The sequence below is a fragment of the Ochotona princeps genome, chromosome 16, assembly GCF_030435755.1.
Source record: "Ochotona princeps isolate mOchPri1 chromosome 16, mOchPri1.hap1, whole genome shotgun sequence".
In the NCBI taxonomy this organism is placed as follows: Eukaryota; Metazoa; Chordata; class Mammalia; order Lagomorpha; family Ochotonidae; genus Ochotona; species Ochotona princeps.
Genome location: NC_080847.1, coordinates 10078179 through 10096280, shown reverse-complemented (window position 1 = coordinate 10096280; position 18102 = coordinate 10078179). Strand labels below are relative to the sequence as shown.

The 18102-nt window shown below is 58.6% G+C and overlaps 1 protein-coding gene across 1 annotated transcript in view; it reads left to right on the top strand.

Moving 5' to 3' along the window:
- Positions 1-18102, top strand: part of VAC14 (VAC14 component of PIKFYVE complex) — a 92145-nt gene that overhangs the window by 73555 nt on the left and 488 nt on the right. Inside the window, exons 15-18 of the mRNA XM_004584011.4 lie at positions 10388-10562; positions 11695-11813; positions 12581-12660; positions 15046-15196. Coding sequence (XP_004584068.2) covers positions 10388-10562; positions 11695-11813; positions 12581-12660; positions 15046-15196 — 525 coding nt within the window. The remainder of the gene's footprint in view (positions 1-10387; positions 10563-11694; positions 11814-12580; positions 12661-15045; positions 15197-18102) is intronic.

Below are 18102 nucleotides of genomic sequence, written 5' to 3'. Positions count from 1 at the left end.
GAAGGCGCACACCATGGTGATGGCAGGACTGGAACCTGGCAGGGAGAGCAGGAGGGGCAGGCTCCTGGTATGGAGAAGGGCTGGGCCAGCTGGGGGTCTATCCTCTGACCGCACAGCACACAGGACGCTGGCCAAATAGCAGCGTGAACTCTGGGTGGCCAAAAAGCTCTGGTCTCCCTGGGTCCCTGGCTGCGTGGCCTTAAGGCAGACATTGTTTTTGAGTTCTCCCTCTGTCCTGGGAGGTGGTTGGGGCTGGAAAGAGCCCTCAGCCCAGGACAGCTCAGAGCATCATTGGGAGGAAGTCCTGCTTTAGTGGGCCAGGAGCCCAGGGCTGCAGGTACAAAGAAAGTTCTATCCAGGGCTTTCTAAGGGTCAGCCATAAAGGTTCTGGGGCAAGTGGGCCTGGGCTCACCAGCTTTGACTGCATCTCCCCAGACGCCAGGACCCAGGAGTTATCACCAGAATCCCCCTGCCCCGGGCAAGGCATTGGATTAAGACACTGTTGGGATGCCTGCTTTGCATATTGGAGTGCCTAGGTCTGAGTCCTAGCTCCACTTCCAATGCTGGTGTCCTGCTGATGTGCACCCAGGGAGGCACAGGCAGCAGGCCCAGTGCCTGCGTCTCTACCACCCCCATGGAAGACCTGGATTGAGTTGCAGACCCCCAGCTTTAGCCTGGCCCAGCTCTCGCAGTTATGGGCGTTTGGCAATGAACTAGCAAGTGAAAGATTTCTGTCTCTCTGCCTTTCAGATAGGTAAAAATAAAGTATTTTGAAGGTTTCTTGATTTATTTGAAAGATATACAGAGAGAGAAGGAGAAACAGGGAGATCTCCCATCTGCTAATTCACTCCCAGATGGCCTCAGTGGCTGGAGCTGGGCTGTCTTCCAGTGCTTTTCCAGGTGCGTTAAGCAGGGAGCTGGTCCAGCAGTAGAGCAGCTGGGACACGACTGGTATGGGATACTGGTACCATATCCACTATACCACTGTGTATAATCCACTATGTATGTGTGTGTACACACACACCACTATATATAATCCACTATACTGCAGTGCCAGTCCCTAATATTTCAACTCCCCACCTTGGACCTTAAGCAAGAGCTGGCCTGGGACCCAAACTCAAAAGCTCCTACCCCCAGTAGAGGTATCTGGCAACCTGCTATTGCCCTGTGGACCTCTATCTCCTGGAACTTAGCCGGCCCTGGCTGTGAGCTGTAGGTGTGCCTTCCAGACCCTGATTCCTTCCCATCCCCATGACAACAAGTCAGCAGACAGGACTGAGCCTGGAGTAGGCCAGCACTGTCCCAACCAGGAGTGGTCAATGCAGATGCCAGAAGGAATAGCCCCAGGTGGGAGCTAGTGTGCAGAAATGTTGCCCTCAAACCACAGAAAATGTCCAAAGAAACTTGGGTTCCAGTCCATCAGAAAGCCCCAGCAACATCTGTAGCAAAGGTGTGCCAGCTGCGCCCTGAGCTTGTGGTGGGGAAAGGTAGCAGAGAAGGGCCTGACTGCTGGGCTCTGGCTGGGCACCAGCACTCAAGACCTCACACACATGACGTACCTGGGACAGAGAAAGTGCTCTCTGGCAGGTTACTCATGGCCTCTACCAGGAAGGAAATGTTGGTTCTCATCCAAAGAACATCCCTGGGCAGAAGGCAGGAGCTCGGCCAGAGTCACAGCCATGGCTCAGGCGTGTGTCAGCTCCTCTTGGCATGGATTGTCATGGAGACAACAAGATTTCCTTTAGTGACCTGTCCTTGGTTTTCATGCCCTCAGAAAGGTCAAAAGATGGAATTTGAACACTCAGAAGCCATGAGCTGTCACCCCAGGGGTTTGCAGCCAGCCTCCACTGCAGAGACAAGCTATCCCCCACTTCCAACGCCTTCCCACTCAGTGGGACACAGCACTGTCCCCCATTATCCTGCCTGTTCTCCGCTGGAGCAGAATGCTCAGCCTCTTTCCTGGGAGGCAAACCCAGACCTCACTGTGATCAGAGATCTGAGTCCCTTCCAAGGGGCCCCTCTGAAATTGTCTCAGCTGGAGCAAGACACTGCCCCAAGCCGTAGCAGCAGTCCAAGGAGGCCTAGCACACGTAACTCAGGCCAGCAGACCTCCACAGCCAAGGAGAGCCAGGCCACCTGTGCCTTCCCAGCTTTTTGTTTTTATTACTTTATTAGTGTATTTGGAAGCCGGAACGACAGAGACAAAGTTCTTCCATCCACTGGTTTACATCCCACATGGCAACAATTGCCTGGTCTAGCCCAAACCGGAGCCAGGAGCCAGGAACTCCATCAAGTCTTCCAGTCAGAATGCAGGGGCTCAAGTCCTTGGGGCATCTGCTGCTGCTTTCCCTAGCTAACAGCTGTATTGGAAGTGAAACAGTCAGGATTCAAACTAGCGTTCCCATATGGGAGGCCCCAGTGCCCACATGGACCTAGCCGTGACCAGAGCTGAAGCACAACTGTAGAAAGAGATAGTTAGGAATGGGCAGAGCGAAGCAGAAGAGGGGCGAGGGCTGTTCTGAGATGGGGTGCATGGCTTGAGCAAAGGCCCAAAGAGAGCTGGAGAGGTGCCTTGCAGCCCAGTGGGGGCTGGGCTGGCCAGGCTGATGAGAGCGCGAGGGTGAGGCCAGGCAGGCTTGAGCAGCAGCAACCTTGCAAGGACATCTTCCCCAGAAGTCTCCGCAAGCCCAGACCAAGTGTCGCAGTGTCCCCATCCGAACAGAGACAGACAGCCAAGGACACTCCCCTCTGTCCCCGCTCCTTTCCCCGTCGTTCATCCACGGCCCACCCTCCCTTCGTTCATCCCTTTCCAGCTGGTGCCAGCAAGACCCAGAAAAACAAGCCCTCATGCCTCCTCCTCCCACCCCAAGAAACTTCTAAGTGTATCAGACACATCGACTGCATTAAACAGGATGAATTTTTAAGGCATGAGTTGGCAGGGTTACCATGGCTGCTTCTGCCCTGAGGGGCACACTGGCGAGGATTGATTGAAATAAATAAAACAGATTTACAGTGTTCATGCTTGGGAAGCCGAGAGTTGGAAGGGAGGAGAGCAAGGTGGCGGGGCAGGGTGCAGGGCCATGTGGGCCTTTCCAAACTTCGACAGGGAGGCTGCTGCTTCCTCTCCCACCCTCAGGCTCCTGGGACCCGGAGCTGCTTTCCCTGTAAACCCTGAACCTTCCCAACCCCCCCATCCAACTCCCAGCTTGTGGGCCGGGCCACAGGCTTAGAGGAGTCCCTCTGCCCTCAGGAAGAGCTCTGGTCCTCTACCATTTCTGGCCTTGACCTTGGCTTGCACTTGGGCTTTGTTGCCCCCCCCCCCATGTTCCCTTAGCCTTGGGCCCCCGGAGAGGGTGTGGACACCTATGAGCAGGCCATGTAGTGGAGGAAATGAGGACTTATCCCTCTGCATGGTACTGGCCTGGTCAGCAAGCCACCAGCAGCTGTGAGCAGACCGGAAGGAAAGCAGCCCAGGCCAGAGACTGAGCAGGGCAGCCAGCCCTGACTCCTGGGGAGCACGTGGACATCAGGTTCCCAGGGCTGGCCTGCAGGGCTGGGGTGCCTGGCCCCCACACGCTCTTCACATGCAGCCTCCTGGAGGTGCTAGAGCCAGTCAGCCTGCCTGGTCATCCTTTCATCCCCTCACCTGTGCAGAGCTGGCTGTGGCCATTGAGGGGCCAGCTTCCCTACACCAAAAAGCTACGCTTGCAGCCTGGTACTGCCCGATCCCAAGGGGCCTGGAGAAGTGGAACAATGAGGGGCGAGACAGAAACCCCCCCAGGTGGGAGTATTGGGGATGGGAGGTTCCACTGAGTGAGGCAGTTTGAGGGATGGGCACATAGTTCTTCCTGGCCTAGATGGCACCATTTGTGTGGCCCAGCCTAACGAGAGGCACCAGTGACATCTTCCACATCCCCTCCCTCTATGTGGCAGTCACAAGGCCCAGTCAGGAAGGAGCAGCCACTTGATGGCAGGTGCATACAGGGTGCAGGCCGAGCCTGGGAGAGGGCCCCTGGGACAGATGACTGGGCATAGCAGCCCCGCTTCTAGGCCTGTCTCCCAGTATTGGCGTCTCTGCTTCACAGGCTTGGGCCAAGTCCCCTCCCAGTCTGCTGTTCTGCATTCAGAGCCAGGTGCACAGGTGCTCCTGGACCTCACCACACCTCCCTCGTCCAGACTGAGCCCCCTGCACATAATACCAAGGGACTAGCACCGTCATCACTCTAATGCTGGCCTTTGGAAGGGGAGGGGGCGAGGACAAGCTAAGGGAAGAGGGATGCCCGCCCCACCCTCCCAGACACCCAAATCAGAGGCCAGTTTGGGACTTCTGGGTGTCCCCAGTATGGGAACCTGGGAAGGGTAGTCTGACAGTGTCGAAAGGGACCTGTTCCCACCTTGAAACTGCCAGTCCTGCTTGGAGAGTTTGCTTGGGAATGGGGTCATGAGAAGTCTTTCCTGTCCTCAGGATCAAGCATGGCAGAGAGGTAAGCTGGATCACTGGGGATCCCTGTGTGCTCAGGCACTGCCCTTCCCAGCACCCTCGGGGCCATGGCCTGCCCTTCCCCAGCACCCTCGGGGCCATGGCCTGCCCTTCACCAGCACCCTCGGGGCCATGGCCTGCCCTTCACCAGGCTGGGGAAGAGGCCTGTGCCTCTGGGTACGGAAGCTGCTCCCCACTCCTTTCCGTTCTGCACTTAGCCAGAGAGGGCTGAGGTTGTCCTCCAAACCAAGCCTTGACTGTGCCCGAGGTGGTAGCCTTCCAGTCTCTGGAGGAGAAGCCACAGCGTCCCCTCTATCTGGACAGAGAAGGCAGCACCTGGCTCCCTTCAGCCTTCGCTCAGTGTCTAACCCCACCAGCTCTCCTCAGAGGTGAGGCCCGCTGCCACCTGGAGGTCCAAGGCAAGGAAAATGCCTTCTACCCCAGGCCACAACTGAGGCCCGTGTGGCTTGGCAGGTGCTGGCAGTGGAAGAAACAATGAAGTGCAGGGAGTCCTGGGCCCTGGGAAAGATCTCTGGCAGTGTGGACAGGGAAGGTTTTGGGAACTTTGGCTCCTGACCCCAAGTAGTCCTAGGCTGTGACCTGAGACTGCCCAGCAGGGACTTTGTGCATGCAATGCCTCCCTCCTTTCTTTTTTCTTTTTTTTTTTTTTTTAAGATTTATTTTTGGTTGGAAAGGTAGATCTACAGAGAGGAGATAGAGAATCTTTTGTCCACTGGTTCATTCCCCAAGTGGCCACAATGGCCAGAGCTGAGCCAGTCCGAAGCCAGGAGCTTCTTCTGGGCCATTCTCGACTGCTTTCCCAAGCCATAAGCAGGGAGCTGGATGGGAGGCGGAGCAGCCAGAACACAGACTGGTGCCCATGTGGGGTCCTGGCACTTGCAAGATCCTGGCAGTTGCAAAGGAGTTAACCTTTAAGCCATTGCACTGGGCTGAAGCCTGGAACTTTTTCCCAGTTTCCTTCATGGGTGCAGAAGCCCAAGAAGTTGAGCCATCCTCAGCTGCTGTCCCTGGCCATTTAACAGGGATCAGAAGTAGAGCAGCTAGAACTCAAATAGGCGCCCCATGGGATGCCAGCTGCAGATAGAGACTTGGCCTCCTTTGCCACAGCACCAACCACAGGAATTTTCTTTCAGTATCTACTTTAGTTGGAAATTTGATTGGGAAAGGGTATTACATTTTTTTCAGCATGTGCAGGTCTACTAGATTCTGTAACATTGACGAGTTTCCTAGTACCCATCTTTACATCACTGGAATACATTTCTTGGGGTCCTTTAGTGTCCTGTGTCCTTTAGTGTCACAGTAGGCTCCAATGTCTCATCCTTAAAGGAAGGTGGCCACCCCTTCTCTGGATGCCTGTGGATTCAGAGCAGGCCTGGGGGGCACATTGCGCCCTGGAGAGCTGGCAGTGTGCCGCAGAGGGAGCCAGACTCTTTCTGCTGAAAGTAGGGGAGTAGGTACTGGGGCAACAGCAGATGCCCAAGAGAGAGTCAAGGCACAGGCCTAGGGGAATCGGCCTGGCACCCCGTGACCAGTGGCAGAGCCCAGCTGCAGCCCCTGAGTGCGTCCCTCCCTCCCCGGGTCACAGCTGTGCAGCTGAGAGCCTTCACCCACTGGGCACCTGGGCACCCTCCCTGCAGGTCTCCTCCCACCCCACCTCTGCCGAGTCTCCAGACATTCTCCAAGCCGTTATCTCGGGGCGAGTAGCACTTTAATACAGGCATTGCCAAACAGTGCCTGCAAACTGTGTTTCATTACCAGTTCTGTGCAGCTCAAGCGGGACAGGGCAGTGAGGACACCTCAGCCTGCGAAGCAGCCATCTGCCAGTGCCTCACCCCCACCCTGGGCAGGGACGCCCCAGTGCCCGCTCACGAGGAGCCTGGAAGAGGCTTCTGGAAGCTGTTCCTCGTCCCCTAGTTGCTGGGTGACCAGAAACCCAGGGTTCTTGGCTTCAGGGTCTCTTCTGCCCAGGGAGATACCAGTGCTTAGGGCTGTAGCTGGGTACAGCCGGGCACCAGCATGTGGCCATCACAGCCCCTGCTTTCCTCTCTCCGCCATCTGCATCTCGGGGAGAAGTGCTGCTTGCTGGTCTGGCTTCTGGGCCCTCTAGGGCAGCCCCGGAGCCTGGTGAACACCTGAGACACCTGCCACTCTGCTTGTCCATCATCCCCGACTGCCTGTGAGCACAGCTTGCCGGTGCCTGGCATCCCATGAGGGGTCCCATGAGCTAACCACACTCACTGCCATCTCGGTCTGCGGCCTTGTGACCCAGTGACCTTCAGGAGTGTTGTCCCCAAAGCAACTCCACTGGACTCCTGCAAAGGCCTGTGAGGCAGGGCTGTGGCAGGCGCCCCACTGCAGCTACTCCCTGGTCCCCACTCCCTGCAGACTTTCCATTAGCAGTAGGCACTGAGAGCCCTGTGAGGAGGCTCGGGGAGGTGGGAGGTAGCCGCTGCCTCCTCAAGCTGTTGTGGACTGCCTGGGGTGGGCTGACTTTCCAGTTCGCAGAGCCCCAGTAGGGCAGAGTGAGAGAGAAAGAGCAGTCTGGGAGAACGGGTAACACAATGCTTCCGCCTTCCCCACCAGGGGCTTGGTTGATGAGGGGTACAAGTGGGAAAAAATGTAGCATTGGGCATCAGCTGGTGCAGACAGAGGGAAACTGCCAGCAGTACACACTAGCCACCCAGAGGCCTCGTGGGCTGATCGCCAGCTTCCCCAGGCAGGCAGCCACTAAAGGGCAGGTTGCCTTCTTTCTTTTTTTCCTTAATTCTTCTGTTTGTATTAGAAAGGCATATTTATAGAGAGAAGGAGAAAAACCATCCTTTGGTTCACTCCCCAAGTGGTTGTAATGGCCAGAGCTGAACTGATCTGAAGCCAAGAGCAAGCAGCTTCTTCCAGGTCTCCCACATGGGTGCAGGGTTCCAAAGCTTTGGGTCATCCTCTACTGCTTTCCCAGGCCACAGGCAGGGAGCTGGAAGGGAAATGGAGCTACCAGGACATGGACCGGTACCCAAATGGGATCCTGGCGTATGTAGGGAGAGGATTAGCCAATTATGTAGCTGAGGCACTGAGCCAAGGCTGCCTTTTTAGTAGAGGGACAGGAAGGAGCCCAGTGTACAGGTGCAACAGCAAAATGAGCCAAATGGGATGCCCTGATGGCTTAGAAGTGGGGCTCAGGGGAGAAAGTACCACACCACAGTCTTGTCAAGCAGCGAGCCCTCAGTGGCTGGAAGGAGCAGGCCATAGCTGGGGTGGCAAGGTCAGGAACAGGAAAAATCATAGTGGAGGATGGGAGGAGGCTGGCCAAGGGTGTGGGGTCTTGCCACAGGAAGGAGCTGGGCTTGTGTTAGAGACTCAAGCCAGACAGGACCATGCTTGGGTTGGCACTTTTAGGGTTGCCCCAAGTAGTGCATGGAGGGTGAACTATGCAGATGAGAGGAGCCACAGGCAGATAGATTGGGCTGTGTCTTGAGACCAAGCTGGGACAGGCATTGTGGCACGGCGACTTAACTTGTGATACCCATATCCTGAGTCACACTGCCACTTGGAGTCCTGGTGTTTCCACTTCAGTCCAGCTCCCTAGAGGCAGCCAACGATGCCTTCAGTGGTTGGATCTCTACCGCTTGTACGGGAGACCCAGACAGAGTTCCAGCCGCTGGACTCCTGGCTTTAGTCAACTCCAGACCTGGCTGTTGAGGCATTTGGGGAATGAACCAATGAAGGGAAGATTCCCCTATCACTTTGTTCTGCTTCTCAAATAAATAAAGATGGCCCAAGCAAGAGATGGCAGACCCCTGCTCCAAGCTGTGGTGATTGAGACAGGGCACTGTGAAGGCAGGGTGCCGCCCCAAGAGCCAGAGTGACTCCCTGGTTTGCACTTGAGTGGCTGGGCAGGCAGTGATACTATTGAGATGATGGGGTGGCAGTTATATCCGAGGGGGTACCAGGAGTTGGGTCACGGCACTACGGAGCCAAACAGGCCTGCGAGGCAGCCCAAGAGACCACCAAGGCAGACTGGAGAGGGGGTAGAAGGTGCGATCCACAAGGTGGGAGGAAAGCCAGGAGCAGGTGGGATCACCATTGGCTAAGGAAGAGCATTTTTAGAACATTCCACCACCTGACACCTGCAGCCATCAGCATGCCCCTGTCCATCAGGAGACCTTGGCAGCCCCCTCACCTGCCCCTCTGCACCCTTCACAGCCTGTCCCGCTACAAGACTGCCCCTCCCCACCTTCAGCTGCTACAGGTCCCAGCTGGGTCCCCTGCCTCTCCGGGAGCGCTGCCTGGCAGCTCTCAGCTGTTGGCTTGTGTCGTGGAGACGGCAGCAGCTGCAGGTGACGGGCGTTTGTCAGCAGGCTCCCCTCTCTCCCTGGCCTGGCCTTGGGGCACATTTCTGTCCCACATCCCTGGAGACAGAGCTCCTCAGGGGAGGGGGTTCTCAGTGAGCCAGGGAGTGCTGGCTGTGTGAGCTTCTGGCCTGTGGGCCTGCTGTCCCCTCCACTGTAGGGGACCCAGCCCCTGTGCCATGCACTCTCCCCTGAACATCTCACACCTTGTCTGTGCTCACTGAATGGTCCGCTAAAATCTTGCCTGTTTTGGCCACAGCCATTACCCCACATGGGAGAGTTGAAGCTGTTGTGTGCAAAGACATCGAGATCATATAGCTGGGGATTGGGGTCACCAGGCACCAAAATCCTTGCCCAGGGCAATGGCAAAGGCCCAGTAGTGTGCACAGCGTGGAGGAGTGGGCTCCGGTTCGCATGTCCAGCTGCCCCTACCTCGACCTCCCAGCCCCCATGGTGTCTCAGCCCAGTTTGGGTTTCTCTCATGATATCTTGCCCAGGCCTGCTGGGTGCAGCTGGGGCTCAGCTGGAGACGTCCTGCCCACTGTTTGCACTTCGTGGTTTGGCCGCTCCATTACCAAATACTCTAGGATTTTTCCGGGGACTAAACCATGGCTGGTGTTCTGAGGGAAGCAGGAAGCTAGGCCCAGTGAGGCTCCCTGACTTGACTAGGAGTTCAGGGACACAGAGCAAGCAGACATGTGCTTGCTATGTCTGTTTCCAGGCATGTGGCGTCAAGGTGTGGCTGGAGGTCCCAGGTCTCGCTGGCCCCAAAGCAGGGACACAAGGACAGGTGGACAGCAGCAACCCCCAACACCCTCAGTGGGAGTCGCCTTGCCGCCCTCCCACCAGCCCTTCACTGGCTCCCATCTCCCACTCCTCAGCTTCCAGTGATGTGGGGCGTGCACAGGCTCCCTCTGCTGTTGACGTTGCCTGGCCCCAGGACCCTGAAAGTAGATTCTCTCCACTCCTGGTGTTCCTGGGGTCTCTTTTGTGGCAGGGAGAATCCTTCCCGCGAAGCCCCATCCCCCCTCCCAGGACTCTTCTGGAAGACATGTGGCCTTGGCTGACAACCAATAGAGTCAGGCACTTTGGTCAAGTTGCTTTTGCTGCCCCAGAGTGGCCTTTCAACTCTTGGAAGGTAGAGCCCAGGCCCAGACTGTCTCAAGGCTATGTTCGTTCCGCCAGCACCTGCTACACCTCTGCAACCTGCCAGTGGCACACAAGTCCTGGCCTAGGCAGAAGGGTGGGACATCTGCCCTGGTGGGTGGAGAACACACCAATAGAGAAGAGCTCTGAGCTCTGAGGAAAGAAGCAGGAATGCCTAGGTATGTGCCATGCTGTTGTGGGGAAGAGCTCAGGTGGGCACCCTGGAGACTGGGACAGCCCAGCTGGCCACGCCTCCACCATAGGCCTTAGTACTGGTCAGGGACCACCCCTCCAATTCCAGGGAAGAGCAGGTTTGTGTACTCTGGACACCAGAAAGAGATGAGGCTTCCAGGTCTCGGCCAACCTAAGCTGTAACCACCACGTGGCCATCTTCCAGGCAGCTGTGCCTCCTGTTGAATGCAGAGAACATCTTCCACTCGATGGCCGACATCCTGCTCCGGGAGGAAGACCTCAAGTTTGCCTCAACCATGGTCCACACCCTCAACACCATCCTGCTCACCTCCACCGAGCTCTTCCAGCTGAGGAACCAGCTCAAGGACCTGAAGACCCTGGTATTGTGTGGCCGTGACTCTGACCTGGCTTTTAGGCCAGGCTCAATGGGAGGGGGTGCACCAGGGCACGTATGACAGCAAGACCATCCCAGGTCCAGGGAACAGCGAGGGTCTCCTGGGAAACAGTGTCACTCACCCTGAGCCCCCCCACAGCTGAGGTCTTTGCCCACTGAAGTCAAAGTCTGTAGCTTTCCTGAGCCTCCCTCACCAGTCCAAGCCCTACGTCCTCAGCGGGCAGTGTCACCTCTGCATCATACCCCACCCAGGAGTCAGACACTTTGTCTCTTCAGGTGACCATCTTAAGCCAGAATGGCACATTGCCACCTGACCCAAACTTTGGGTGACAATCCCCACAGGCTGGTCAAAGAGCAAGGGGCCCTACACCCTGCACCGCAGTGCAGACACTGGGTCCAGGCCTCCAGGCCAGTTTACGGCTGTGGACACCGTTCTGCCTGCAGAACCCAGGGCTTAATTCCATCCTCCCGGCTCTGCCCACTTCCCCTGTGCCCTTGGCCAGGCCAACACGGCTTCCAGCCTTGTGTCCTAGCCTCCGCAAGACAGCCAGGCCTCCCCATCTGAGGATGTCTGGGGCTCAAGTGGTTCGGAGCTATCCAGACCACAGCCCCGTCTTCCTCCTGTGGTTCCTCCCAGACATTCGCAGAGGCCTTCGGAATTGTCCCCAGGGTAAGAACTCCCCCAAGAGTGGGCTCAGCTCCCAGGCCACCCCTAAGTGTGCTGGCCCACGCAGTGCACTGTGGAGTGGGAGGCGTGTGCTGAGGATAGAGGCATGCCCCTCACCCCCTCCCAACGCCACCCCAACCCCAGTCCAGCGCAGGGGCGCCCAGGGACCGCAGAGCCAGGGCAAAGACGTGCACTGTTATTTTGCCAAGGGCTGACTCGCGGCCAGGCCCTGGCTGCCACCACGTGGCTCCATAGGCCCAGGAGGTAATGACAGGGTCTGAGGAGGAGCTGTCAGCGTTTCCTTTGTGACAGCTCGTTCCCAGCTGGGCTGCCAGACACAGCCAGGCATGCTGAGCTGGCTCCCTGGCCACTCCCAAGGGCCCCTGGTCTCCCCCACCCCCGCCGCTGGCAGGAGCAGGGTCCACTCACTGTCCCCCATCTCCCCTCTCAGGAGAGCCAGAACCTGTTCTGCTGTCTGTACCGTTCCTGGTGCCACAACCCAGTCACCACGGTGTCCCTCTGCTTCCTCACCCAGAACTACCGGCATGCCTACGACCTCATCCAAAAGTTGTATCCTTCCCAGGCTGGGGGTGGGGTGTGGAGGAGGGTGGGCAGAACATGGAGAGGAAAGACAGACACCCTCCTGACCTGCCTCTCTGCTCAGCCTCTTGTTCTGGATGTCAGAGCCCCTGTTCACCACATTGCTGGGAGCTTGCTAGAAGGGTGCAACAGCTAGACAGGCTCTCAGGGGAGCCCGGGGTGCTCCTGCCGGGGCACAGCAGGGCCGGTACCTGAGTGGGGATGGGGACAGCCTGAGAGTAGAAAGGAGTGCAGGGGGCCTTCAGGGGCCACCATCCAGCAGAGGATGGTGACAGGAGGGCCCATGCGCCCCCCAGTGAAAGGCAGGTACAGCCAGACTGACTGCCTAATCCGGGCCCTGTGGGACCCAGAGCCAGCTTCCACCCTTGGTGGGTGCCTAGCCTGGCTGCTGTGACCCAGAGACCCCCAGCTCCGCAGGCTTCCCATAGCCCTGTGGGGGCTGATGGTAGACCACCCGTTGGGTGGGCTGTGAGCAAAGCCTTTCTAGAGCCGGGACCTTCCTAGAGCAGGACCCAAGCGTCTGTTGGGGCCCAGCTAAGCTGCTTCCCATTTGAGGAGTAGGAAGGCCGAGTGAGAAGCACCTGTATCCGTTCCATGCCAGAGGCTGCTGGTGTGCCCCCAACCTTGCACACAGGAAACCAGGGTCAGGGGGAGGCCCAGCGCCTCTGCCATCACACTGCCGCTCACCCACGGGTTGGGCTGTCCACGTGGCCAACTTTCCTTGATCATGCACCCAGTGGGGACCTGGAGGTCACTGTGGACTTCCTCACAGAGGTGGACAAGTTGGTGCAGCTGATCGAGTGCCCCATCTTCACCTGTAAGAGCCCTGCGTCGTGGTAACCTCCAGTGCCGTGGGCGGAGCTGAGCCCAGAGCCCAGCCCTTGCCTGGGGCCTGGTGGGGATCAGCACCCCAGGGAGGTTTCTGCAATGTCAGGAATGCGAGACCAGGGATGACAGGCCATGCTGAGACCAGCTGGAGCAGGGTCAGGCACCAGATGGCAGAATATCAGTCCAGGCTGTGCCCCTCAGGCCAGCACTGAGGACAAAGTCCCCACAAAGCCCCACCCCTCTTCCCAAGCATGCATCCCTTCTCCCTCTACCCTGAGGGTCCTATAGGCCCTAGCATGTGCTTTTCATCCCCTGGGAGTCCTGCCTCACCTCAAAAGCAGGGCTGGCATCTGCTGGGAGGTGATGGGCAGGAGCTGCCCAGGCTGCGTGTATGGCAGGGGCAACTGCTCCCACCGCCACAACACACACAGCACCTGTTCCGCAAAGTAGGCTGCACTCAGAATGACCTGTTGTCTCCCGTGTGGGAGAGACGCCAGAGGCAGCTCTGTGGTGGCTACCTCCCCTGCCAACCTGGTTGCCCAGGCCTCCCACCCACCCTGGGGCCCAAAGAAATGCACAGACTGAGGGAGCCTGCTCCCAGTCCAGCTTCCCCTAGCAGCAGGCACCATGGTGACTGTGGCCCTGGTCCTCAGCAAACACGACGAGAGCTAGGCCTGTCCCAGTGACACTGCAAGACCTCAGGCCCAGGTTCTCAGGGGCAGAGGGCCCCTGCCTGGCATTTGCCCCAGTCCCTTCCACAAGTCAGATTCCACAAGGCCCAGAGGGTCTGAGGAAAGACCTGAGCAGGCTCAGGCTTCTGCTGGAGCCATGGGCATAGAAAAGTAGAGGTCACGGCTTGCCTTCCCGCAGTAGGCAACATGGGGACTCTGGGACCCCAAAGACACATGGCCTTCCCCCTCCAAAGCAGGTAGGAGGTCCCTCACGCAGCACCACCCAGGGCTGACCCTGCCTCCATGGAGGTACTGTCGCAGGAGTCCCGGTGACTGTGCCTGTGCGTCTGGACTACCTGCTGGGAGTCGGGGTGCCTGACGTTGATGAACTTGCCCAGTCAGCTCACAGAAAGCCTTCTGCAGTAGGAAGGCTTAACAGAGGGTACACAGAGATGACAAGGCACAGGGGAGGGGGCCGTTTGTGGGCTCAGCACCCTCGTAGGAACCTAAACGTATTCAGCTAACTGGAAGTTAAGCTCTGCTCTTTAAAATGCCTATGGAGACTCCATTACCCAGACAGGATTGATTGTATCATCCGTCATTGGAGATCGGCTTAACCTTCTCCCTGGAGAAGAGTGTTGAGGGGACTAGAAGGCCCCACCCTCTGGCCCTTCCTTGGTTCTGGGACCCAGCCCTCCCCTTCCCCCCACCAAATGGAGCAGCCCTGGGCATGTCAGCCAGTAGTCAGCTCATTAGCATAGAAGATGTTTAGCACTTCAGAGACTCCAGAAGTTCTGGAGTTGTCCTCCTGTGCCAGGAAACAGGCCAAAGACGAAATCTATTTCACAGTATCACAGGCAGCAGCCAGCTGGGTGCAGGGGCAGGAGGAAGGGTTGGGGGAAGCCCAGCAGAGGCCTGGCTGCCCCTGACAACCCCTCCTAGGGGTGTGGCCACCAGGCAGCACTTGGTAGTCCACCTTGTACCTAGAATGCCCTGGACTGGGTCAGATACAAGAAAAGAACCAGTGGTGTCCTGGAGGGGCTCCAAGTAAGGGGGGAAGTGCAGGCCTTGGGTCAGACCTGCACCAGCACTGGGGGGTCCAGCCACCTTGTATTGGAGGGGCTGCTGGCTGGAGGCCAGGGGGCATCACCCCCAGGTGGGGCGTGGGGGACACAGCAGACCTGGGGAGGGGGCTAAGTTGAACCTCCAGCAGCACCCCCTGAACACTGCCGGGCAGCCACGTGCCTTGCTATACACACAAGCAGTTTTCCATACTGCTCGCCCTCAGAGCTGCCCTAATCCGCCATCTTTCCCTGCAGTTCACCCTATTTATAGCTTTCTGTGTTGGCACGTGCCGAGCCATCCAGGGAAATCTTACACTGCAAGCCCCCAGCCCCCTAATACCAAGGAGGCAGCTGAGTGGGGGTGGAAGGGGAAAGGATTTAGGGACTATGGGCAGGAGGGGAGATGGGAGGGGAGAGATGAGATCATGGAAACAGCTGAGACGCCCCTGGGGGTGGCAGGGCAAGGCCACCTGCCTGGCCCTGCCGGGCTGGGTCCCCGGGCGCTAGGTGCCTCAGTACCAGGTGCAGGATGGCTCACCCTTTCTCCCTAGACTGAAGGAAGCGGGAGTGCTGGGTTGGATATATTCCCAGGCAGTACCTGACCCTAACCCCTGCCTCCTGACCCCTGCCCCACCACAGACCTGCGCCTACAGCTGCTGGACGTGAAGAACCACCCATATCTGATCAAGGCCCTGTACGGCCTGCTCATGCTGCTGCCCCAGAGCAGTGCCTTCCAGCTGCTGTCACACCGGCTCCAGTGTGTGCCCAACCCTGAGCTGCTACAGACACAGTGAGTGCTTCCCCAGCAGCACAAAGTCTTTCCCCACCTCGGCCAACCCCCATGACCCTGGGCACCCCCATCAGAGCCCCAGGCCAGCGGTTCTAGGAGTGCTTGCTGGCAGGAGGTGGTAGCATTGCCCTGTCAGTCGGCATGCGGTGTATGGCCCGACTTTAATCTGCACACTCAGGCTGTCCTAGCTAACCCAGCAGAGACTCCAGGAGACAAGCGGCTGGAAGGGGAGAGCTCCAGCCCCAGCTGAGACGAGGGCCCAGGTGGCAGTAGGGCAGGGTCACGTGTATGGGACTGAATGCTCAGGAGCACACGCCCCCTCTCCCGTGTGACAGGAACACAGCCCTAGGTTGTTGAGAGACCCCAGCATCCCTGGACAGGTGGGGACAGGGTATACCCTGGGCTGCTCTGCTCCTGTCTGGCCATGGGAAGAACTGGTCGGTCCTGTGGCAGCCCCCGGGCCAGGGGTCCAGACTCCCACCCTGAACCCACTGCTGGCCCTGGCTCCAGAGCCTGCTGGGCTGTGTCTATATTTGGTAACCCTTGGAGGCTTTGCCTCATCCACAGGCATTTGGCATCCGAGATGGAAAATTTCACTTGTCAGGTCGCCATGGAAACAAGCAGAGCCACCAAGAAGATTTACGCTGAATGGAGTGCACCCAGCTTGCATCTGATGCCCTGTGTGTCTAGAATTCCCTCCCAGGCTGTTGGAGCCACTCGGCCAGCCTGGCGCCTTGTTCTCACCATGGGCCCCAGCATTGGCCCTGGGGATGCATGCAGGAGCCTTGGCGAGGGGCTGCCCGGAGTCCCAGGCTGTCCATGCAGGGGGCTTGGCTTCCCTCTGCACAGTCCCGTTAGGTTGCTACCCCTTCATGTATTGCCCCAGCCATGACCCAGCTCCCACTTCCTGTCACACTCCCAGACTGCAGCCCTCTAGGGTAGCAGGATGAGGCCTCATCTGTCCGTCAAGGTGTCCCCAGGTGATCCCGAGAGCATCCAGCACCCTGTGTGTCCTGGGGTGCAGGGACGCTGCCTCCGTGTTGGCTTTTTATCTCCCTGGCCCTGCGTGGGGGCGCTGGAAGCCTGGTGGGCACTTGGGCACAGATTAGGCAGGTGGCTGCCTCCCTGTGACATGTGGTCACCCCATGAAAACTAGCCTGCCATCCCAGGGAGCCCTCATAGCCAGGGACAGGCCCTGCCTTGGAAGGCTAAGCATTGCCGGGCCCCTCCTCAAGGCAGGTGAGGACAGGTAGGCAGAAGGCAGCTGGGGAGAGATGCAGGTTTCCTCAGAACCTCTCCCAGGCCAAAGGCTGCAAGTCTCATGAGAGGATGCTGGGGACCCAGATCATTGCAGGGCTGCACTGGGCTGGGGGCCAAGCTGTACCATGGGTTGGGGGCCTCGGGCTGGCCTCATTCCCCCTCTGAGCTCTCCGTTGCTTCCTTACAAAATGCACATTGACAGGAAGTGCCTGTGTGAGGGTCTTTCCAGCTTTCTCCCACTGGGGTCGAGGAAGAGAGATCCCAGATAGCCAACACAGCAGCCGGCATAGGGACAGCTGGGGCAGGGAGGAAGGATCAGGTTGCAGGGCTGGGCACAGAGGGGCAGCTCAGACCCTGGAAGGGAGTTAAACACAGGCACAGCCCTGGGAAGAACAGGCAGCTGGCAGCCAGCGTCAGGTTGCCCACCAGCCCTGCGAGCCGGGACAGCTGGGGGCATCTGCCTGCCCCTTGCCCAGCCCTCCTCCACATGCTCGCCTCGCCTCCCATGGGGCTCTAGCCACCACCGCCCCCTCAAGCTCCCAGGCTACTCCCCGGGGACCTTCTCTAGGGTTATGGGGCCATGGAGGAAGACTGATGGGAGCAGTGGCCCCGGCTGCCCACAGTCCGGCTATTGGTCCCAGCTCTACCCAGCTGTCCTGGGCTTTTGTGGGACTAGTGTGACAGACACTAGCCAAGTTGCATTCAGATGCTGTGTCTCCCACAGGGAACTGTGAAGGGGATAGGTATGGGCCAGGGGTGTGGAAGGCTGCCCCAGGCTCCGGGGGGGGGGGGGCGTCTGAAGGCCCCATCCCATTCCAGCAGCCTGGCGGGGCCGGCAGATGCACATCGTGCTGCGGTGTTCAGCTTTCTGTGCTGGGCCAGGCTCCCTGCGGACAGCATCACTGAAGGCATTCCATGGGGCTTTCTGCGTAACGGCTGAGCACCAGGCTGCAGCTGGGTGCCAAGCTGGGTCCCTCCACATGGTATCTGGAGTGGTCCCATGCCCAGTGACAAGTGGCCAGAATGGGTCCCTGCAGCTTCTGTGCTTAGCCACTAGCTGCTCCACCCCCGTAGATGGGAGGAAGGCGGGTCTGCATGAACTCAGAGACCCCAGGGATTCACAGCCTAGCTGAGCAGCCCATAATCTCCACGAGCCCTCTGCCCCCATGTCACCAGGTTCCAGAGCTAGAAGTAGAAACATCCCCGCCCACCCCCATCTTCAGGCAGGGAAGGCAGGTACAGTGTTCCTAACCCAGGATGGGGACTTTGGGGACCAGCCCGAGCAACTGGCCTGGCAGTCAGGGGAGCAGCATGTACACTGCAATGGTGCACCCTACAGCCAGCGCCACCTTGCGTCCCAGGTGGAGGGCCCACAGCGGGCCCAGTTCCCCTTCCTTGGAGACAGCACTTGACCACTGCCGTCAAGTCTGATACTTGCAGACAACCTTTTTGCAGAGCCTGGGGCCCAGCAGCCACTCTTCCAGGGTCCCGGCTTTTCCCAGTGCCAGCCTTGCCACAGAGAAAGGGCTAGGCCTCCTCCCCCTTCTCCCTGGACCCCGTTCCAGGCCCCAGCTGGCTTCCTGGCTGGCTGCTAGCCCTGGCTTTCACCCCAAAGGGAGCTACTGGTAAACAGGAAATGCTTCCCC